This window comes from Mchenga conophoros, linkage group LG20 (assembly GCF_057382185.1).
Source record: "Mchenga conophoros isolate Kocher_MC1m ecotype Shallow Benthic linkage group LG20, M_conophoros_male_GT1.1, whole genome shotgun sequence".
NCBI classification, from domain to species: Eukaryota; Metazoa; Chordata; class Actinopteri; order Cichliformes; family Cichlidae; genus Mchenga; species Mchenga conophoros.
This window is the reverse complement of record NC_140545.1, coordinates 33,825,060-33,848,653: the sequence shown is the minus strand read 5'-3', so window position 1 is coordinate 33,848,653 and position 23,594 is coordinate 33,825,060. Positions and strand designations below refer to the sequence as shown.

The 23,594-nt window shown below is 40.3% G+C and overlaps 3 protein-coding genes across 8 annotated transcripts; 2 read left to right on the top strand and 1 right to left on the bottom strand.

The window, feature by feature from the left end:
• Positions 1 to 5,683: 5,683 nt before the first annotated feature.
• On the bottom strand, positions 5,684 to 12,285 carry uxt (ubiquitously-expressed, prefoldin-like chaperone). 4 transcript variants are annotated; one of them, XM_085259507.1, is made up of 8 exons: positions 12,095 to 12,285; positions 11,776 to 11,969; positions 10,266 to 10,391; positions 8,870 to 8,951; positions 7,718 to 7,785; positions 7,192 to 7,299; positions 6,554 to 6,617; positions 5,684 to 6,198 (listed from the first exon to the last, which is right to left on the bottom strand). In XM_085259507.1, the coding sequence occupies exons 3-8, from the start codon at positions 10,361 to 10,363 to the stop codon at positions 6,136 to 6,138; spliced, it is 483 nt and encodes a 160-aa protein (XP_085115633.1). In that variant the 5' UTR covers positions 10,364 to 10,391; positions 11,776 to 11,969; positions 12,095 to 12,285; the 3' UTR covers positions 5,684 to 6,135. The 4 variants fall into 4 exon arrangements, with proteins under 4 accessions (XP_085115633.1, XP_085115635.1, XP_085115634.1 ...); XM_085259509.1 differs by having other exon boundaries at positions 11,838 to 11,969; XM_085259508.1 differs by lacking the exons at positions 11,776 to 11,969; positions 12,095 to 12,285 and adding an exon at positions 11,039 to 11,703.
• On the top strand, positions 11,089 to 16,182 carry cdk20 (cyclin dependent kinase 20). The gene is made up of 8 exons (XM_085259502.1): positions 11,089 to 11,741; positions 11,883 to 11,996; positions 12,561 to 12,749; positions 12,978 to 13,099; positions 13,688 to 13,750; positions 14,377 to 14,500; positions 15,204 to 15,359; positions 15,576 to 16,182. Exons 1-8 carry the CDS (start codon positions 11,667 to 11,669, stop codon positions 15,765 to 15,767), a joined length of 1,035 nt encoding a protein of 344 aa, XP_085115628.1. The 5' UTR covers positions 11,089 to 11,666; the 3' UTR covers positions 15,768 to 16,182.
• A 138-nt stretch (positions 16,183 to 16,320) lies between these two features.
• Positions 16,321 to 23,318, top strand: LOC146551258 (erythroid transcription factor-like). Of its 3 annotated transcripts, none has more exons than XM_085259504.1 (7): positions 16,321 to 16,771; positions 16,858 to 16,948; positions 17,860 to 18,172; positions 18,253 to 18,392; positions 21,868 to 21,993; positions 22,110 to 22,288; positions 22,432 to 23,318. In XM_085259504.1, the coding sequence occupies exons 2-6, from the start codon at positions 16,868 to 16,870 to the stop codon at positions 22,269 to 22,271; spliced, it is 822 nt and encodes a 273-aa protein (XP_085115630.1). In that variant the 5' UTR covers positions 16,321 to 16,771; positions 16,858 to 16,867; the 3' UTR covers positions 22,272 to 22,288; positions 22,432 to 23,318. The 3 variants fall into 3 exon arrangements, with proteins under 3 accessions (XP_085115630.1, XP_085115631.1, XP_085115629.1); XM_085259505.1 differs by having other exon boundaries at positions 16,321 to 16,948; positions 17,860 to 18,019; positions 18,122 to 18,172; XM_085259503.1 differs by having other exon boundaries at positions 16,321 to 16,948.
• The last annotated feature ends 276 nt before the right edge of the window (positions 23,319 to 23,594 follow it).

The following is a 23,594-nucleotide window of genomic DNA, read 5'->3' as shown; positions in this document are numbered from 1 at the left end:
TCTGCCTGAGAGTGTCATTAGAGACACTTCCTCATAGAAAAAAAGAGTAAAAAACAAAGAAAGAAAAGACAGTGTAGGTAAAAGAGTGTTTAGAGGAGTCTCAAGTCTTCACTAAAGACAAACTTTTCATATTTGACTGATGAGTGCACACGTGTAATTTTCATGTCTCATTGACCACTGACATTAAGGTTAATTAACCATTAAAATGAGGTTTCTGAGTGCAGACTTGCTTCTCAAAGTTCCGCATCAGCTCGTTGTCTGGGTTTTAGCAAAATTATTTTATATATTTGGGGTTTTTGCCCTGTTTTTAAACCTCGAATCAGTGACCGAATCAGCCAATGAATATTATCATAAATCTGTGTGGAATTACGTTTTCAAATGAAAGGTTTGCGGGTTTTATGTGCTCTTATTTTGAAGAACATCCTTTCGCGCTTTGTTTGAATTCCGGTGAGTGAAAGCGCCGTTTCTGCAGCAACGGGGGGTGACGTCACGACGGCTGTGCGCTCCATGGACAGGAGTTCTGAGTAACTCCGCCAAACTTTGCTGAACGAACTCAGTGAAACGCATCTTATCGATGTCAGATCTGCACTCTCATCGCACCGCTGCGGTCTTTGCAAAGATAACCGCTCGCACGGCCAATCCCATTTTGGAAACAGGGAATAGTGCTCGTATCTCAGGTACTGTGATAAAATAAGGTAAGTCTAAATTTGTTCACAGGTTTTCACAGTTAAATCTCTGTCCCTTGTTCCCAGGCTTTTCTCTCTACATGTGTTTCAGGTCTTCGGTGGGCGGGGCTCCTGAGCACACCTGGAAGGTGTGTTCCCAGTGGCTGGGACTCCCGCGTTTCTCTCTCCCTGCCACCATGCCGTGTGCTGAATTAGTTTCTCTTTAATTTCTTAATAAACTATTTTCTTAAAGGTGTGTCCGCCTCTTTGTCATATCCTTAAGAACCGGGTTGTGACAAAATTATATAAACTGGACGTTATTTTTGTTAAAAAGCTCATTCTCTAATAATTCAGATGAAAACCTTTTTGTTTTGAAGTTTGAAGTCTGTCATTAGGAACCAGCTGTAGCCATGAGGTGACCCTGACCTATACTCATGGTAAACATCGTGTGAGCACTGCTACTGACAGTACTACTGTAATCTTTCATTTACGTTTAAGGAGGAAAGCAGTGAAAAATATTATAAAAATGCTATCAAAATATTTCTGTCTTCAGTAAACAGTAAAATGAAATCAAAGCTGAAAGGAATATTGAACTAAAACTGCAAACATGTTGCAAAATTAAAATGCAGCAATAATCTCAAGCACTAATTATTCATAATATTCACTTTATAAGAAGTATAATATTGTTTATAATAATCAATTAATTATAATTTTATCTTTTTATAAAACATCAGGTAGATTAAACTACAAGGTCTCTGAGAGAGCTAAAAAAAAAAGGTACTTAAGGAGGATTTAGGTGTTAGTATTTATGGTGTTAGCATACAGACTCAATTACATTATTACCTGTTATACATATTTATAGGACAGTGTGACATCATCAATAAGACCAAAAAAGTTTCAGTTCAACTTTTCAGCCTTTGCATTGTTTGACTTGTTGGAGGCGTCTCAGACTTCCTGGATTGTAGGAAATGTGCTAATCCTCCACACTGCTCGAATCATCACCCTACACTGTGCTGTAAGAGGGGCCAAACAAAGCCCCCCCTGTTTAAATCCTTGGTGACAAAGTCTGTAATCTGTTACACTGATGAGATTGGGTTCCTTTCTCTGTTGAACTTTCACAACCAGAGGTGGAATGTCTTTGAATAATTTATGTAATCTGGATGGAGAGAAGTGTAGTCTGTGGACGGTTTTGAACGTGAGCATTTATAGAAGTACCACCAATTTTTTCCAAAGATTTTTCCCAGACTTCATCAGCGATCTGAGCGTCCACTTCTTCATTCCAGTCTAGTCGGAATGATCCCGAGGATGGAGCTTTACAGCTCCACTGGAAGACGTCTGATTATTCAGGACACTGTAAAGCTGCATGAAGAGGTCTCTGTTCATACTTTGGGACGTGATTTTTAGAGTTGTTTCAAACTCTAAAAATGAAAATAAATGCAAATGTGAAAACTAAAACGTCTGCTGTAGCTGGCCATCAATACCTCATACTCTTACCCTTCTGCTTCTAGACTTTAAAGACGAGCTCCTCCAGACCTGCTATACATGATTAAAGCATATCAGTGTGTCAGCATATAGATTTTTGTCAGTATAGTGAGCATCTGAGACCAGACTTTTAATGGGTGTTGCACTCTAGGATTCTCACTGTAAAAGTCTAACTGTTCGGGAGTGATGTGAGAGACGTCTGCCTGCAGGACATGTGTTCAATCCACAGCCAAACAGCCATTTTCATCTAGGTTAGTGCCAGGAAATCAACCACGCCACAAAGATAATGTATTTATATATCAGCAAAGTATAATTCAGACTGGGGGAAACCCAAGCCACCTTCCTGTTTCCTGAAAAGCTCAAAAAAGTCCAAATGTGAGCGTGAGCCTCACTCCTGCAGAGTGTCCTCTTTGGTCTCCTCTCAGTATCAGCAGTTTACTGGAGTATAAAGACTGTTTTTAATAACATATGGCAAACTTAAAGGCAGATCTTCTCACTTGTTACACCCAGGTGGTGTTCTAGTTCAGCAATGTGCTGCAGATTTGTCTTTTTGTTGTGAGGAATGTTTAAATAAATTCCCAAAGCATCGCAAGCAAAACGGAATATTTCTAACTGTTTCTAATTTCTTTTAAAGACCTAAAACTAAAATACTGTAGATCTGCAATACATCAATAAAAATAACGAAAATGACTAAGATTAAAAAGCTTTTGGCTCCTGAAGTTGAATCTTGAAGGTTTTACATCGATAAAAGAAGGATAGAGAGAGAGAGAGCAAATGTCCACAGATCCTTTCTTGCAGTGCACTGGGATGACGTCTTTCACTCAGAGTAACAGGGTTTGAATCTTGATTTCAAACTTGACGTCGTTATTTTGTTTTACAGCGACTCTCATTAAGGATTTCTTCTAAAGACGTTGGCTGAAATCACCTCCTCCTGTCTGACTGCAGCTAGAATCGACCACATGCTGGCCGAGCTCTGGCCATTCAGTCGGCATCACATCTTTCTCTTTCTTTCCCTCTGCTTCTTTACGCCACTGCCTCTATTCAGCATCCAGTTTCCATGGCAACAGGTTCTTTATGGCGCTGCATCTCTAAAAAGCAGCTGAGCTAATGGCCAAGCACCGCTACATCTTGTTTCAATAATCGTTACATATGCTGAGGGTCTGTTTGTGCGTCAGTTCGACGCACAATCGCATCTCATCGGAGGATTTCCAAAAGTATGTGGACAGTGTGACCCTGCTGCAGAGATTTCCACCCGTTCGGAGCAGGATGTTTCTGTTCTGGCACAACCTTTTATCTCCCAAATGAAAGATTTCTTTCTAAGATTATTCAATTATTTGTTTAATAGTAAGAACCGTGTAGAGAAGGACCCTCATTTCTGACAAACTCACCTGGTCTGTGAACATTAACAAGCTCAGCAGCACTTCACTTCCTGAGGTTGCTGGAGAGGAACTGTGTGCATGGCAAACTGCTGGTGGCCTTTTATTATGTGTAGAAAGCATCCCGGTGTACTGCCTAACAGCCGGATGCTCTGCAGCAGATAAAAAGGGTAATCAGAAGGAAATAACAAACACATTACCAAAGACTGCTGGCTGCACACTCCCCTCCCTACAAGAAGCTGTTAATGCAAAATATCACCTTATAATCACTAAATATGATTAATAATAATAATAAATTGTATTTATAAAGCACCTTTCAAGACACCCAAGGACACTGTACAATAGATAAAAACACATAATAGAACAATGACGAACAATAAAAAAACAAAAGCACAAGATAAAATTAACAAACAGTGGGCTCACAGTGAATATGCAGATTTGAACAGATGGGTTTTGGGTTGGGATTTAAACTGGGGGAGAGAACCAGTGTTTCCTTTATCTGGGGGCAGAGAGCTCCACAGCCTGGGAGCAGAACAGCTGAAAGCTCTGCTGCCCATGGCGGTGAGGCGGAAGGAAGGCACAGAAAGCTGGATAGAAGAAGAAGATCAAAGCGAGTGGACAGAAAAGGTGGTGCTTAACAGGTCAGACAGGTAAGGAGGTGTGAGGTTATGAATGGCCTTGAAGGTGAGCAGAAGAAGTTTTCTCACTCTGGACTCTGCTTGACCTGTTGCCCGGTGGTTGAAGGTAAAAGTCCATCAAAACAAAGGCAAACAGTGCAGTTACTGTCTGAAATCGAATACTGTAAAGCACTGTCTCTTTCATGCTTGACACCTTAATATTGATCATTATTTATCATCTTCTGCTGACTTTTCTTTTTTTGAGACAGAACTCGCACTCGATTTTTTGTATTTTATAATGTGATAACAACAAAAGCATTCTGATTGAAATAATGGTGGAAAGACGTGAGTCACAGTCGCTGTACTCATCTTTTAAATTACTCCATATAAATGTTATATTAGTAAAATATGTTTTTTTAAATCAGTAAAATGTCTGAAACATATTTATAAAAAAAAAGTAGAAATAATTAAAAAGTACTAACATAGAGAAAATTGTACTACGTTTGTACTAACAATAAGAAAATAAGACAAATATGGACACATGTTCAGCAAAATAAATATTTCAAAATATTAAAATAACTGAAACTTGTTTTGGAAGCTTATTAGTCCATAGAATGAATGAACATCATTTAAAAATATTATTGAAAAAATTACTGACATGTAAAAAGTTTATCATGAGGAATAACGTACAAAGGAATAGTACAAAAAGCTCAAAGTGGGGAGAGCCAGAGAAGTGTGGCAGTACAGAGATCCAAATATGGCCAAAGCTGAGCGTGAAGTGGGGACAGGGAGGAGGCGGGGGGCAGAGGAGGCTGTCTGAGCAGCGGACTGCAGCAGGTGGGAGTGATGACAACAGCCAGGGCTGGTCTGGGAGCCTCTTCAGCTTCCTGTCGTGACATCATCAAAGCGAAAGACGTGTTGCTTAGTCCAGGAAGAGGTGAGAACAGCAGTCGAGGAGGAAGATGGTGGGAATGAGGCAGCAGGGTCAAAGAGAACATGAACTTGGACCGAACTGTGGAAACCAGAGACACACTGTGTTTGGCAAAGGGGAGTCACCAGCCCCACTCCTGGAGGATGGCTGACCGCCGTAGAAGAGGCCGGCTGTCAGCAAGCTGAATGGAGAGCAAAGTGTCTCCCAGTGGAGGCCGGATGAGGAGGTGTTGTGTCTAAAGCCTTCAACTTGTTCGACATTAAAGAGAAGATTAAGGAGAACAGACATCTGTATTACCACTGAAACAGATGAGAAAACTTCAAGATGGCTCAAGAGAGAACCAGGAGAGGAGAGTAACCACCCGTTAATGTGGACCCATCCTGGTGTCGGATCAGCCTCAGCAGGGTTTCCAGGAGGCGGCTGGAAGATGCTAAAAGTCCTGAAACACCTGAATAAACACATCATTCTCAAAGAACTTTAGAAAACAGCTAGTCAGGGGAAAAAAAAGTGAAATCCTCAAAGATCAGTAAAACATCCAAAGAATTTCTATGAAAGCCCAGGAAACACCTTGAGCACAGGTCCAACAAACTGAAGGAAGGAAAGCTGTCTGGATCATTTTCACAAAACAATTTATTTCAAACTCCAAACAGTGAAACATCACTCACTTCCTGTCACATTGTTTTCAACCTATGAGATCAGGTTTGTTTGAACCTGAATTTGTCACATTGACTGAAAGTGTCTGTTTAGAGGCTGCAGGATCATCTCTGAGCAGCCCCCTTTTCAATGTGACACTGAAGACAACAAAAAACAGGAATATTCTCTGATTTTCAACAGACGAGTTTCACAAAGACACAAAGTCACGTCGAGTGTACGCGTTTCATGACTGTGAGTTTTGACTCTGAGAAGGCTCAGGCACTAATCCTCCTCTTCAGCTCTGTGACGACTTTCAGGCTTTAGACCTGAAGTCTTTCCTTCTCCTCGACCCTGTTTTCCCAAAGCACACCGTTGACATCAGCAGCCGGCTTTCGTTAACCCGTCCTCTGCAGCTGGTCAGGCGGGAAAGTCTAAAAAACGTCTCCTCTTCTGCTCTCTGGCAGGTCGCCCAGGCCCTGCAGCTCCCTCAAACCCTGAGGAGGGAAACATGAAGAAGAAAAGAGCAGCCAATCAGATTCTTTACCTGCTTCTTTAACATCTGATCATAAATCAGATAAATCTGACTATTTTAACCCTTTTGTCACCAGTAAATACTGAAAAACAGTTTTTTAACTGAACATATTCAAATCTGATCTTGATTATTTTTCATCAGGTGGGCAAAACTTTTTATTTCCAGTTCAATGTTCAAACTTCACTGACTGTAAAATCCTCAGAAATGAGTAACAAGTTATTTAGTACTTAAGTATAAGCCAGAGGAAAACTCCTGCACCCAACAGAAACTATTATTATATAAAAACTGTCCTATAATCCGCCTGAGAAGAAACTGACCTCCAGCACCATGCGGATGTGGGCTTTTATTTTGGCAGAGTCTTTTGTGAGCTGCTCAGTGAAGCTGTAACACAAACACAGGGTTAGCATGGCTAGCATCTCTCATTCAGAGAAAGTGACAGTGCTAGCAAAGAGCTAACATGAGCTAGCTAATAGACAGTCTGCAACAACAAATCATAAAAAAATAATCAATCATAATAATAAAAATTAAAAAAAAAAATCTTACAAAAGATATAAAATAAAAAAATAGCAATAATTCCAATAATTCTAAATAAATAAATAAAACAAATAAAACGTAATTTTTAAGTACAATAAAAACAGGAATTTGTCAGAAAAAAAAAATACAACAAAAATATCAATGTTTTAAACTGGAAAATTTAAGTGTGAAAAAAATACTTGAGAAATATCTAAAGATAAAATTAATAATAAAATCATAGATGTTCAGAAAACCCACCAAAAATATCTAAAAACAAAATCAGGACACTTCAAAATAAATAGTTCTAACATATTTTTTTCAAATAATTTCACAACAAAGTGAAATCCTGACCTTCATTTGAAACATATCTGAAACAATTAAATTTTTATGCTTTTTTCTCCTACTTTTAATCTTAACAGTGTTACAGTGACAATGAACTCACGCTGTGAGCTGACTCGTCTTCTTCTCGATGAACCTCAGAGCCTCGTCGTGAGTCATCTCCACAAAGAAACCGTAACCAACGGCCACAAACATCCTGGATGAGTCCTCGCTGATGGAGGAAAAGAAAACGAGAACTGAGTTTAAACAGGAAGTGAATTCCTCTCGGAAACACAGAGCACGGATCCTCTAGCCCAGGGGTGCCCAATCCCGGTCCTCGAGAGCTACCGTCCTGCAGCTTTTAGATGCATCCCTACTCCAACACAGCTGAATCAAATGGTTTGATTACCTCTTCAGCATGCCATCGTGTTTGGCAAAGGCCTGATAACAAGCCATTCATTTGATTCAGCTGTGTTGGAGTAGGGATGCATCTAAAAGCTGCAGGATAGTAGCTCTCGAGGACTGGGATTGGGCACCCCTGCTCTAGCCTCTCTGGAGTCTCGCAGCACATTTCATTAGCCTAAATGCAGCATTTGTGCCTGTTTGAATGCAGAACAGCTGCTGATGACCTTCGTGTGTCAGCAACTCACACTTCAGCCTGAACGTAGAAGTTACAGCCAAGATCAACGTCAGTCTTCAGCTGCTGAGAGCCCGCCTCCTGCAGGAACACAAAGAAGAGTGTGACTTTCATTCACTCGTGGAACAGGCGGCCCAAGCTCAGAGAAAAAAGTACTCATCTCAGCATCTACAGGCCTCAATTAGCATGTTAGAGGTTAAAGTTCATGACATGACAGTTAGAAAAGAGACTGAATGAGTTTGGCTTGTTTGGAGGGGTTTCCGCAGAAAAATATATCAGTGAATATGTAAGGAGCTTGGAAAGAAAAGCGACTGAAGACGTTTCAGCTGGAAAGCTTCTTCAGTTCTAAGACCAAATAGTGGAGAATTCAAAATATTACATCACATGAGCCAAGGTGTGTGATGAGGCACACGATCAATAGTCGGTCAACGACCCTCTTATGGGACAACTCCCACTAGGACTTAAATACCTGGGACTCTCCACTGTTTGGTTTTAGAACTGAAGAAGCTTCTTGGATGAAACGTCTTCAAGAAACTTAAAGAAGTTGAGTCGCTTTTATTTCCAAGCTCCTTAGATTGCCATGACCCGGATGACTGAAAACCTACACAGACATCAATGATTATGAAAATTATTTTAAAAATATCTGAAAACTAAAATTAAAACTTCTATCCTCTAAATAAAATAAAAACAAATAAAAAAGTATCTTTTCAAATATCTGAAAAGTGGAGGCAAAATGTCTGAATGTTTTTTTTTTTCCAGCTGTAGTTTCAGGCTCTTTGATCCAGACGATGGAGGTTTGGGTTCACAGCTCTCGGCCTAATGAGCCACACGTATTGATCTGCTGGATAAACAGCTGCAGTGAGGCTCAGCTGTATTGATGGAGGTGCGATAAGCTCCTCCACCTTTCCTCACAGAAGAGTGTGCTGAATTACAGAAACAGCTCACACAGAGAAGCTACAGAGAGAGGAGTCTGTATCAGCAGAGTTCAGTCTGCAGCTCATTAACCAGCAGACTGAAGCGTTTAACATTAACAGAGAATGACAGCCAGCACAAACACTTGGGAATCACTACAACGATCTCCAGTTTAATGTGGAAATCTCTTCTTTTCTAAACTGAAAAACCTACAGGCCTTCAAAATAACACAATACATTTTGTGTGCGTTTACCTGCAGACTCTGTATGGTGTTCTTCAGCTGCAGGTACTGAGAGATCTTCTCATAAACCTGATCCCTCTGCTCCACCACCTTCCTGCCAAACGACAGCCGTCACTTGATTTACAGAGAACATTAACGCCTTCAGATGGACCAAAATAATTCAGCTCTTTAGTCTGTGTCACCAAACAGTCAGATGCCAACCTGAAGAACCACATAAATACCTGTAAGATTAGATCTACCCTTCTTATCCATCACACATGTGTACTTACAACAGATTCAAACTCATTATTGTATCCTTTCTATATAACTGAGCTCCTTCTTACATGTAGTTTTTAGATTTTTGCACCATTTTGTTCTGTAATTGTACAAAGTAATTTCTGTATTTCTTTTCTTACACCCTAATAAAATTCTCAGTGTTCACATTAAACACAACCAGTCGGGTCTGTGCATGTACAAGTAACCCATGTGAACCAAAGGCTAAGGCCTTAGATTCCTCTAAATACTTTTCCAAGTCTTGAATCTGTATGATGTCATTGAGAAGAGATATCCCTAATATAGCCCACCCACCTGCTGTCTGAGGAGCTACACCGGTCATGTCAAAGGCAAAAAAAATTTATTTTAGTAATAATTAGTAGCTTTGCATGATTACTATGAATCATGCAAAGCTACTCTAGTGTCATAGTGTGCAAGAATAACAATATAAAGCTGTAAATTAACATAACTGGATGTGCTTCGCACTTTGTTAGCTCATGCTGAGCTCTGCTCTGCAGTACAGGCTGCAGAATGTGAAGCAGTACGGTATTTGAGATGTTTCCTCTTAGTGTGGTCAAAACGCTCCAGTTCTGTCTGGTTTGTTGACCCAGTTGTTGCAGTGCTGGCACAGCAGTGACATGTATGACAATCCCACTGTATTAAAAACACATTGCACGCAAAGGCTGTCTTGACAACGTCTACATGCCTAAATGCATTGAGTTGCTGGCATATGAATCGCTGATGAGATATTTGGGTTGAGCAGGTATTCCCAATAAAGTGACCTGTGAGTGTAAGTATTTAATAATCAGTCTGCAAGTAATTAAGGCACAGAGGGGGACCAAAAATGACACCAGCACTATTATACAATCAGCAGCTGTGAGACTTGACATTTATTAGGCTGTTAATTAAGCTTTAAATTACTTTAATTTGTAGTCACTCCTCACTGACCTTCATATCGCCTCTACTACCTGTTCAAAGTCTGCCAGGAAAAAAAAATCTGAGTTCATATCTATATATATCTACACAAGTATTTTGCACTACTTTAACTACAGATTACATTTCTTTTACTTTAGTTTTTAAAGTTCTGTAACTGAATAAAGCTTTCTGTACGGACATAATAAACTGTGTTCAGACATCAGCGGTAGTGTCTTCTTACTGTAAGTCTCTCTTCAGGACTTCATTGATGAAGGTTTCATACTGCAGCACCTTCTGGTCCACGTTAGGTCTAGCTGTGGCATTGTCGGGAGCAGACATTTCTTCACTGTCTTCTCTTTAAAAGAAGCTACAAACAACAGAACAAACATCCGGTTGAGCTGCAGATAAAGTCCAGCTGCCAACTACCCGATTTCTCTGTCGTAAACGTTAATGTTTCTGGACACCAAACTCTCCGGCTAGCATGCTTAACACAGGACGTAAACACGCCACTCTACACCGGATGAGAAGAAACTGTGAACAAGTACTTCCGGGTTTCAAAATAAACCCAAAGAATAGATTTTGTGAGAACAGAAAAGACAAAACGACAGCAAACGCTTGTCAACTAATGATAGCATAAATTCGGAATTTCAAAAAAAGCCTTACTTTATTTTTTTTTAATATACTAGAATAGAAAGCCTTTTTCGTTATGTACAATACCAGTACGGAGTGAATAATTTTTTATTCTTTATCGTGCTGCTGTAAAAAAGAATTTCCCAATTGGATTAAAAAAAGTCTGTCTGTCGGTCAGGGAAATTAGAAGGATTTGCCTGAGCAGATTTTAAATTTTAGACACATCAAGTACATCTCTATACAGTTCAAAAGACGTGCTTTATAAACTAGGGTGAAAAACAAAGTTGAACGTTAAAAAAATGAAACAGCGAACAAGAACAACAAAAAAGAATCAAAAATAAAATAAAATAAAATAAAACATTGTTTCTGCCTAATGCTTTCTACCTGCTCTGGCTCTATGGTGGTCCTGTCTCATGACGTCACTGTAAACAAACATGGCAGACCACGGGCGGATCTGTAGCTAGCTACTGTAACACGAAACAATTATTAAAACGTCCTAAATGAAAATGCGTATTAAAAAATTACATATCGTCGTTTTTGTAGTTTCTTTCTTAACAAGCGTGCGTGTCAATCCGGGAGCAGAAGTTAAACAGTAACAAGTTTTAAAATTTTAGCTGGGTAATCGGAGTTAAGACGTTGCCAAGGCAACGTTAGCCAACAGCTAGCTGTCTCAGGATTTATTTTCTGAGAGACTTTTCTTTACAGCTGTTTGTTGTTGCATATGTAATACAAGCCGAATGTAAGTTAACGGTTTCAACTTTTACTGGGCTTAAAATAATAGTTTAATAACTATATCTTATTGAGAAAACGTGCGCAGCATCGTGAACAGCTTAATTTATGAGTGAAGTTCGAGGTTGGCGTTCCTCTCTCTGGTTTTCTGCTCCAAGGAGCTAATTTGTACATCATTGGGGGTTTACTTCAAACCACTCTTTGAATTAAAAAAAAAATCAGTGAGAGTTGTGACCAGATTAAATCCAGATTAACTGAAGCTGTTTTACACGCTCATGAAAACATGGAGCAGTACAACATTCTGGGTCGGACAGGAGAAGGAGCTCATGGCATAGTCTTCAAGGCCAAACATATTGAGGTGACGGACTGGTGCTTTTATGTCTGCATCTTACCTCATTTCTTTCCCCCCCCTTTTCTTTGTGTAATCCGATCAGCATTAAATTTGGAGTCTAACCTCAGCGGCTTAGAAATGTGACATGGAAATGCTCTTGTGTGTTAGACAGGGGAGACGGTGGCTCTGAAGAAAGTGGCTCTGAGGAGGCTGGAAGACGGCATTCCGAACCAGGCTCTGAGGGAGATTAAAGCACTGCAGGAGATCAAGGACAACGAGCATGTGAGTGAATGTGCAGAGAGTTTTTACAGATAAGAGTCATTTTAATCTTAAAATTTGATTAGTGTTTAGCGGTGCGGTGGGTAGCACTGCTGCCTCACAGCAAAAAGGTCCTGAGTATGAGTCCCTTCTGTGTGGAGGTTGCGTGTTCTCCCTGGGTTCTCTCCGGGTACACTGGCTTCCTCCCACAGTCCAGAAACATGCAGTTAGTGGGGTTAGGTTAATTGGTAATTCTAAATTGCCCATAGGTGTGAATGTGAGTACAAATAGTTGTCTGTCTCTATGTGTTAGCCCTGCAACAGACTGTCCAGGGCGTACCCTGCCTCTCCCCTATGGTAGCTGGGATACACTCCAGCTCCCCTGGTGGCTGGGGGGATATCACAAACAAGATATAACAGAAACCAAAAATTCGTACATGGAAAACATAGACAATCAGAGCAGAGCAGCAAGAACAGAGCCGAGCATAACAGACATGTTAATAAAAAGGAGATTAGGCTATATGAGAAAATTATAAGAAGCTGCAGAGTGTCTGGAGTCTGAGACTTCTTTCTGTGACTTCCTCCTCAGGTGGTGAAGCTGAAGGACGTCTTTCCTCACGGCACGGGCTTCGTCCTGGTGTTCGACTTCATGCTGTCTGACCTCTCTGAGGTCATCAGGAATTCCCAGCGCCCTCTGACTCCTGCGCAGGTCAAAAGTTACATGATGATGCTGCTGAAGGGCGTGGCTTTCCTGCATCACAACAATGTCATGCACCGGGTGAGCGCAGCTAACAGTTATTATCATTAATGAGTCATCTGACTGTTTTCTCAGTGAATCCTGCGTTTGTAACAAGCAACACTTAAACATACAAGGATATTTAAATACTGTTGGTTATTCATAATAAATGAAAAGCTGAAAATATGTGAAATATGTGGAGAGTTTGGGTTTCTTTTGCTTTAACAAAATAAATCAAACCATTATAAAGTGACGTTTGTGTGTTTGCAGGATCTGAAACCAGCAAACCTGCTCATCAGCTCCTCAGGCCACCTGAAGATTGCAGACTTTGGTCTGGCCCGGCTATTCAGCGAGCAGGGAGAGAGGCTGTACAGCCACCAGGTGGCCACCAGGTAAATATGACTTTATTTAGCAGCTAGCTTTAGCTAATCAAAATAAAATACAGTATGACTTACCAAAAGAACTCAGTGAGGTACAAAACACGAAGAGCAAAATGCTCATTTAAATAGAAAAATGACAGTAAAATGAAAGATCTCGAGTGAAAATTTAAATGCAATATAATGAACCTAAAAGTAAGTACTTTTGTATATAAAATGCAGTAATGCAGTATCTAAAAGGCTGAATGTAATACAGAAAATGGCTCTATAAAGTAAAGTAGCACTAACACAGCATTAGCTTTAGTGCTGCTGGGAAAAATCCACGTGGTGACATGTAAAATGCAGTCAGATGATACTTTAAATATTCACTCAGACTTGCTTTAAAGCTCGACTGGTGAACAAATGTGTCACAGAACAGATTCACATATTCAGATTTGAGGTGCTCATTACGCCTGTGAATAATAATCATGTTAAAGTCGCCATGTCATGTGACTTGCTGGTTCAGTTCATTCTAAAATAATCACCACTTTCAACTGGACATCAGTACTTTATCAGTAATGTGCAGTAAATGTGCTCAGTTACATTTGACCACTGTGTGTTTAGATGGTACAGAGCCCCTGAGCTGCTGTACGGAGCCCGAAAGTATGACGAGGGAGTCGACCTGTGGTAAGTACAACCCTGAAAATGCTGCTAAAAGTAGCGCCCACAGTATTATTTTTTTGCTGTTGTTCGACCATTACAGCTTACATTACATTATATAGATTTACATTACATAGACTTACATTTAACCAGGCATTCGAGGCTAATTAGTGTGATTTTTCACCTGGCTCTGCATTTATATTATGTAATTATTTTATATCTGTAATTCATATTTTATATTGTGATTTTATCTGTATCATGGTTTTACTGGAAAGCACTTTGGTGTACTTTGGTCTTTAAATGTGCAATACAAATAAATTTGATTTGATTTGATTATCTACTGTGAATCCTCCGCTGTTTAGCTTTTACTCAATAAACCTGGATGCTTTTGTTTCTGTTGTGCATGCTTGTATTCTTTTCCTGTATCAGCGTATTTTATTATATATTATTCTTTAACATACTATGTAACATGGGACCATGTAACATAGAAAGAGTAAGCTTTAGCTTCCGTACACTCACTCTGTTAGTGTTCACAGTTCCTGCTCAGGTGTAAATGGGTCCAGTGATCAGAGATGAACAGCAGGGGGCAGCAGCAGTCTGAAGTCACAGCTTTCTGTTTAGTCCGTGTGTGAGTGCTTGTGTGTGTGTTTTAGGGCAGTCGGCTGTATTTTTGGGGAGCTGTTGAACTCGTCTCCTCTGTTTCCTGGAGAGAACGACATCGAGCAGCTCTGCTGTGTCCTCAGAGTGCTGGGAACCCCGACTCAGGACAGTTGGCCTGTAAGACACACACTGGTTTTTCCATCACTTCAGGGGACGTTACATTAATATACATTCATTCTCTTAGGGATCTTTTTGTATTAGGTTAAACTATTAAGCTTTATATCAAATTATCATCTCACACATTCTGCCTTTTATATAAATTGATATTCTGAAAATGTAAACACAATGAGGATGCCTAATTTCCACATGTATTCACTCAGTGGCAGTGTTTACTCTTTCATCTTTGCACATAGTGCATATAAATATCCGCCGATATCCATGTTCATTAAATTTAAATGTGCTAAAAAGACGAAATGTGTTATTTTTTAAAAATATTTTTTTTTAGTGCATAGTCTACATTATAATCATCATCAGTATATTATTATATGTGATAGGCCTGCAATCATCTGCCTGAAATATTGGTTGGTCTCCAGTTAGCTTTATTTAAAATGTTTAGTTTAAGATTAAAGAAAATCCAGTAGACTAGCAGTAAATTATGATAAATATGTAGAGAAATTAAACTGGACCTAAAATTGATCCTGTGTAATTTACTCTAAAAACCAACAACTGTTTGAAGTCTGGTGCCATTTTTGTGGTCTGTGTGAGATTTTATCTGAAGGCTGAGGTAAAATAATGCTTTAGTTTAATTTTGTCTTGTTCTTTTCTTTTATGGCTGTGAAACTGGTTAAAACATTTTAATCCCTCTCCTGTCTGTCTCCAGGAGATAGTGGAGTTGCCAGATTACAATAAAATCACCTTTAAGGAGAATCCAGCGATCCCATTGGAGGAAATCATCCCTGACACGCCCCCTCAGGCAGTGGACCTGCTCTATAAGTTCCTGGTGTATCCATCTAAACAGCGCTGCTCAGCCAGAGAGGTAAGAAACCTGAAGCAGAGCTTAAGTTTAAAAACGGAGTTCCTCAGGGCTCGGTCAGAGGTCCTCTCATTTTTACATAAAGAATCATTTCTTGGGACATAGCCGTTATATTTTCCCTGATCACTGTGGTCTGTTTATCACCCATCATCACTCAGATAAAGGTTAATAACCTGATTATTGATCAGTGCTCTCCCTGTCCTCTCCTCCTTACTGCAGGCTCTCCTCCATCCATATTTCTTCACTTCGCCAATTCCTGCTCACCACTCAGAGCTGCCCATCCCTGAAAGGGGAGGGCGACCCCCCCGCCAACGTTTCCAGGCTCCGCCCACTGACTTCTCAGTGGACCTACCATTGCAGAACAGTATGGTAGACCCTGCCCTAATACAGGGATACGCTTCCTGCCTCTGAACTGACCGCTGATCTTTACCATCTCTCAGCTGCTCTTATACCAGTTAATCTTGTTTTATATATTTATTTATTATCTAGTTTACTAAATCCTCTCCTTCGGACTGAATCCTCATTGTTTTATGAACTTTAGCTCACACAGAAGATTTCTGACGGTCTTTCCTGAGCCTGAACCTCTTCTGTAACCACTTATAACCGTGAGAAAATGACCTAATACAGTTAAATTTCCACACACTGAATTTATCGACTAAAAGGAATTAATGTTTAGCTCCACTGGGTCTCCATTTGGTAAAAGGATGGAATAATGAAAAAAACCCCACACGAAATCAAGCAGATTTTTATTCTAAAAATATTTGTTTCTGTTCTGTTTATGAAACATGTTGTGAGTTTTATTTAAAGTAAAGTGTGGAGAAGTTGGGTTGGTTCCTGACCATTTTTTCCCTTTAAATATGTAATTTCTGAGGATTAATCTTGAAAATAATGATGTGTTTACAGCGTGAGCTGTGTGCCTGAGACAACCATATCAAAGAATGCACTCACTGACATCTTACAGAACCAAGAGTAAAGAAAACTGACTGAAACGGAGTGTAAGAGCAGACTGAACCTGTGGATTAGTGATTATTTGTACACACACTGACCTCAGTACTGTGTGTGGCGATGTTTAACTAGAGCGTCCACAACTGGAACAGCAGACCAGGAAAAGTAGAAGAAGAATTTTTTTCTTTTCTATACTTTTTGATGTGTTTTTGAGGCCAGTTGTGGGCTGAACCTGGACTCCAGTAGTCTGACAGTGATCTCATATTATACCATGTTTACAGCAGTAAATGATAACAGCTATGTAAACACTGGAAACTCAAAATTTCAATAATAAAAAAAATCCCCTTCAAAAAACCCACGTCAGAATTTGTAGGAGGAGTCAGACACCTCCTCTTCCTCCTGGTCGCCCTCCTTCAGACCCCAGAGCAGCATTCAGAGGAAGTTAAAGCCCTCAAAGCTCTTCAGCCTCTGTGAGTACCATCAGAAAATAGAGCAGTGATCCTTTGTGTTAGAGAGAGCACTCACTCAGTCTTTAATTTTTCTTTCCTCCTCTTAGAAATTCAGCGATGATGTCAAACTATTTGCCGTTAGCTTATTGGTCTTCTGCTGTGACGTCCAACAGATCTGAAACAAGCTTCAGTACGAAGGTGAGAGTCTTTTATTATATTCCTGCTTATGGAGTCAAAATGTAATCAAGTACAAGTATGGAAGTATGTAATCTGATGTTCAATAAACATATGGAGTGGGGTTTTCTTTCTTCTGAATAAGTAGTTAATGTTTTTGCTTTAATGTGCTTTTACCTGTACAGAAGTAAAAAGTGCCGTCCTGATAATGTTATTGACAAATGTTATTTGGCTCGCCATAAATTATTTGGTGATTCTTATGCACACGTTTAGCTCTTTGAAAGAAGATTGAATTTTTTTTTTGGAAAATGGAGAGTTTATTGAAACATCTGACAAATTAGTTTGAAAAAATCTTGAAATTTGAATTTCTGCATATGACTTTACATTTGTATCGTATTTGCGACATCTGGCATTTAAAAAAATGTTTAATACTTTAATACTTAAAAAAGTATTGTGCAATTAATTCAGGCTTTTCAGGGGAAAAAAATCACACTGATGATGCAGATGTCTCAAAAACACCCAAAAAACGTGTGTATCAGAGATGGTACCCGGGGACTAAAGGGGTTGCAGCTTAGCTCGGTTCGATGAATGTGGCCCTGATCTTACAAAAATTCCTGATATTCCTCAAAGAACGAGGCCTTCTGAGGCCATTTTAAAAGTAATTACAGGAAATTATTTGTTTCTTCTTTTGTGACGCGTCCAGAGCGCCTGACCTTCATCAAACATAACAAAGTTTCCTCATCTGATATTTAGTTGATTTATATATTGATGTATATATGATATATTTATTTATTCTTGTTACGCCTTTTCTGTTAGGTCACTGACCCCACAGCCGGGCTCCTCAGGGGTCAGGGAGCCTGTGGTAGTTTTGATATGAGCTGATCTGTTAGATGTCAGATGCAGGTTTCTCTTACATTGATATGATCTCTTTTCAGGTGGGGCCTGTCCTTTCAGACACTTTCCTCCAATCACCATGCACATCCCAAGAGGCCCCTCCCTCGCTCCTCCTCACCCCCTGCCTCTGGCTGAATGATTCCAGCTGTCAGTCACCGAGCCCTGCTTACATCCCACCTGCATCTTCTTCATCCTTGTATAGTAATCATGCTCTGATTCCATCCCCCACCCACCTCCTCTCCTCAACACCTGGATGTAACAGTTACCATGGCAACCTGTACACACCCTCCTCCCCCTCTGCAGGTGACTGGATGCTACCTGACAGTCTGTCTTGGGGGCAGGGATGTGGACCAGGTGAGTATTTACCTGCCTGTGCTAGTAGATCTGCGTGTGTGTCTTTTGTGCTGATGTGTAATTTGTCATCGTTTGCTCAGAGCAGCGCGAGTGCGTGAGCTGTGGGACGCAGAGCGCCCCCCTGTGGAGGCGAGACGCTGCAGGTCGACTCCTGTGTAACACCTGCAGCCTCGGACAGGAAGCCAACAACACACCGCTGCTGAGACCGAAGAGACGAGCTGTAAGATGACACACACGTATTTGAAAAATTGTATTAACGTTTTAATTTGAAAATCGTGTTTTATTGATAATATTGCACCAATTTAAAATGAGCATCAGAAAATTAAAATTCTACACTGTACAGCAGGTAGGACTTTTATATATAACATTTTATATAGATATATGAAGAGTTGTTTTTGAAGTTTACATTATTGTTTTAATTTTAATTAAGTCCCTCACAGGCATCTGTATCTATTTTAATTTATCTTTTATATAATAAAAATTGCTTGCAAAGCTGCAGTCATTGATGATTCTGGTGTCTGTTGGGGCCTTTGGCAGAAATTCACATTATAAATAGTAATATAAGTAAGAACGTATATCACTTTCAAAGATCATTTTTTTTTGTTTCTGATGACTGAACTGACATGACAAACGGGAACATGACGTCCTGTCATGGGGACTCTTCAGAGCACGTTGTACATACAGTATAATCAGTTAAAAGTGGAATCCTGAACCTATAGTTAACATTTAAAGGTTGGACCAAACCCTTCTCTTTCCTGCTGGTGCCAGAAACGTAATCATTCTGAGAAAACTTAATGAAGGGATGTAGTAAATTATTTCACATTATAGAATTAGAATTCTAAATTACCCATACGTGTGAATGTACGTGTGAGCGGTTGTCGTCTCTCTGTTTGTCCTGTGGTAGCTGGGATGGGTGACCCTGATGAGGATGAGCAGAAGAGAATGGATGAATGGACAATAAAGTACACACAGCACAATAATTTACACCAGTACATCAGAGTAATCAGAGTACCTTAGCATACACATCCAAATTTCTTTGCGTCTCAGTTTCATAAGTTAGCATTCACAGCTTTGGCAGTTAGCCCCAGCAGACACAGCTGTCATCAGTGAACTAGAGAAAACTGTTCAAGATGGCAGTTTTCACTCTGTTACTGGTGCCCAATAAAACAGAGAGTAAACCAGCAACTGTAGAAATGGAAGAGACCAGGTTTAGCTCAGTAATGATGCCAGGACCAAGCTGGCTGGTTGTAAGATATTTATGCCATATTTCCTAGTTCCTTCGGTCTACAGTGTACCGGTGGTGTCCTGACTCTGACTCCCGCCATACACCCTCAACTCAGTCATGTGACAGCCTGCGGAGATAAACACACCAGGCTGCTCTGCAGGCCAAGCTAACCACTGTTTAAAGCCAAAGTTTTCTCATCTTCCTCTTTTCTTCTTCTTCCCCTCTTCACTCTGTCAGTGCGCCCCAGGGCAGCTGTGGCTACAATGTAGCTGCCATTGCCAGTGTGTGAATGTGTGTGTGAATGGGTGAATGACTGAATGTAGTGTAAAGCGCTTTGGGGTCCTTAGGGACTGAGTAAAGCGCTATACAAATGCAGGCCATTTACCATTTTCATTGATCGCATCAGTTATCAGGTTTGATCAAAACTCCAGCTCAGGCATTCTTAGGGAGATCAGGTCATTGTAGTTTGAAGTTACTGGCGTGGGCCCTGAACAGCTGCCTGCCTCAGTGGCTCCTCTGATTGACAGACTAATTCTTAACTATTTATGATACCCAGTGATGAACAATATGAACAACACCATCTAACACTTTATAATAAAACTTCAAGTTAATTTTGGGTAATTGTTTTTTTTTTTTTTTTTACTGTTCACGAGGAATAAAAATATAAATATTAATTATTGCTTTGGAAACTAATTGATAACGATTATTTGGAGTGCTGTTGTAAATGTGTAAGCAATGGTGGTAACAGTGTAAGAAGGCAGGTGTAGTGCGCCGTTGGGGAGCTTGGTTTGTGTTCGGTTTCACTCACAGCAGACTTTTGTTTTCACTCCTTGTTTACTTCTGCTTTTGCTGTTTGCTGAGGTTGAGGAAAAGATTGTGGTTGGGATTAAAATCCTAGACTGTTTATAAAAGATGGACGTAGACGCAAAGATGCTTCGCTCCGGTTTGTGCCGTCGGGACCTTTGCATTTTTGTTTTTTTACAGTTTTTATTTGGTTGGTTCGAGTTAGAAGGGAACACGTTTCAAATGCTCGTTTGTTCAGCAGCTGGTGCTGCTTCATTAGTAAGCAGCATCCTTAAGCTGTACAGGGGCAGTGCACAGACACAGAGATCATTAGTTAAATGCTAGTTAACTAATTTGTGCACATAACTAGGGGTTACATTCGGTTTCAAACCAGAACGACTGCATAGATGATGGATGAGTTATTTCTGTTATACTTATTTGAAGTCTGCTTGAAGTCGGCTCAAAGGGCATTTGGGTGCACTTTATGTTTGCGTGAAAGAGTCCAAGCAGTCATTAAAAAGTTGGACGTCTGCGCGGAGCTTCATGCTCACCATTTGATGACATCAGTTTTGTCAGTTGGACCCATGTGGACCCCTGCGTGGTCGCAGATTCAGAAACAAAAACACAAAATTTCAGTCACACTGCAGCACAGACTGCTCCGATGGTCTGTTCATACAAAAACAAGGTCTAGAGGTTCATTGTAGAGACTCAGATGAGTGGAGGTGAAGCCCAGCGGACGCCCGCCTGTGCTGGGTCAGTCAAAGCAGTCATGAAACTAACAAACTCAAAAGTGAGCAGGTCATTAAAACAGCTGCGATCAGGCTGTAAACCTTTTTATTTCTGCTGACAAGACCAGTGATGGAATGTATCTCAGTACATTTACTGAAGCACAATTTTAATGTACTTTTACTTTATTGACACGTTTCTACTACTTTTTACTTAGATGCTGTTATACTGTTCTTTTATCCTGTCTTCCTTTTCTCACCCCAACCGGTCGCAGCAGATGGCCCCGCCTCTCCCTGAGCCTGATTCTGCTGGAGGTCTCTTCCTGTTAAAAGGGAGTTTTTCCTTCCCACTGTCGCTAATGTGTTTGCTCATAGGGGGTCATATGTTTGCTGGGTTTTCTCTGTAGGGTCCATCTTACCACATAAAGCACCTTCAGGCAACTGTTGTTGTGATTTGGTGCTGTATAAATAAAATTAAATTGAAAATACTATTTTTAATGTACTTTGTACTCCATACCATTATTTAAAAATTTTAGCTACTTCTTCTTCTTCTTATTAAGTATTATTATATTTAACCCTGCCCATATAAGTAATGGAAAACACCTCCAGCTGAAACAATAAAGTGACACAATAACCGATCAGTAATTCTGATCCTCTAATATGACGAATGTGAATACTTTTACTTTAGGTACTTCATTTATATTCTGATGGTAAAACTTCTGGTTTTGAGGCTTTTGCTTCAGAAAATAATTGAACAACAGGAACAGATCCACCACCATCTGCTGGATGAGGGGCATGCACTGAAAGTCCTGCCAGTTTTCTTCCTCTTATTTATTACTGAAAAAATCAGATTTCCTGTGGGAAACTTGTTCTTGTTCCCTCTAAAACGTCGTGTTTGAAAAAGAAAATTGTGTTAAATTACCTCAAAATATATTTCAAAACAGTATGGTGTGTTATTCCAGAGCAGGATTCAGAGGAAAGGAACTCAGTGTGTCAACTGTCTGACTGAGCACACGACGCTGTGGAGGAGAAACTCTGCAGGAGAAGCCGTCTGCAACGCCTGCGGACTCTACTACAGACTACACCGGGTACTACAAACTAAAATACTGCTCTGGCCACATGCTTTACTTCCTCTAGTAAGAGTAAAACAGCAAAGAAGGTGTTCCTTGTACTTTGAGGCTGAGTCTTTGTTAAATGTTTGCAGGTGAATCGCCCGCTGGCCTTGAAGAAAGATGGAATCCAAACCAGAAAACGGAAAGTGGTCACTAAGAATAAGAGGAAAACTGACCAATCAGAGACCAAGCTGCCTAAGGGTGTCCAGCCCAGTGATGTCACAGCAGCTGACAGCAGCGTTGTCGGGTTTTAGGTGACCTGATGCTGCAGGTAAAACGATCTGCAGCAGTTTAGGTTTTATTGTCAGAATTCAGTCAGAGATAAACTGTAATGCAAGAAATGTGCATGTTTAGATTCTCAGGATCTCATTACCTCTGATCTCTCTCTGTTTTGAACCTTCATAAATCCACCAGAGGAAAACATCAGCTCAGGACCTTCTTCTTCATTATCAGAACAATCGAGTGAATAAATAAATCCATGAACCTCTGCAGACAGGAGCTGCTCGCACAACTTGAAGAGAAATTTGTGAGGGTAAAGCTTTTCAGACGTGTCTGCTGTTGTTGCTTCCTGTGTGCCGTCCTCTGTGATCACCTGTGTTTTTAGATTTTTGTTGGCTGTATTTACTGTGGACCTTGTCTCCAGCCCAATAAATGACTCACTTTTTGTTATTTAACACATCTTATTTTGCCTCCTACATTTGGGTCCCCACTCCTCCACTCCCCCCTCCTTCTGACAGCAGCATTTATCGACAGCTACCAGGACGAACTCATCACTCATGTGATCCAATGGATAAACATTAACAGCCTGGGTTTAGTTTCAGCTGCCTCACACACGTAAAACTCAACGTTTTAGAAATGGCTTTAAATCCAGGACCCGTTCCAGAAAACAGGTTTGAAAAAACTCAGTTTAACTCATTCACTGCCAGCCATTGGCAGTGAATGAGTTAACATAAAGTCTGATCAGTTATTGATTAATTATTAATATCTGATTCATCCTTACGTGGGGAAACTCTGAGTTTTGGGATTTTACATTAAGCAGTCAATATGTGCTTCTTCTATTTCTTGACAAATAAATGGTAAATGGCCTGTATTTGTATAGCGCTTTACTAGTCCCTAAGGACCCCAAAGCGCTTTACACATCTAGTCACCCACCCATTCACACACAGATTCACGGCAAGCTACATTGTAGCCACAGCCACCCTGGGGCGCACTGACAGAGGCGAGGCTGTCGGACACTGGCGCCACCGGGCCTTCTGACCACCACCAGTAGGCAACGGGTGAAGTGTCTTGCCCAAGGACACAACGACCGAGATATATATATATATATATATATATATATATATATATATATATATATATATATATATATATATATATATATATATATATATATATATATATATATCCTGTGTGCAAGGTACCGTACCTACACACTGCTCCCTGGGCGCCCAATGGCTGCCCACTGCTTCACAGAGTGAATGGGTTAAATGCAGAGAGGAATTTCCCCACGGGGATCAATAAAGTACACTTTCTTCTTTCTTCTTCTTCATTTTGCCTGTTTGTATCTGGATCTTTGC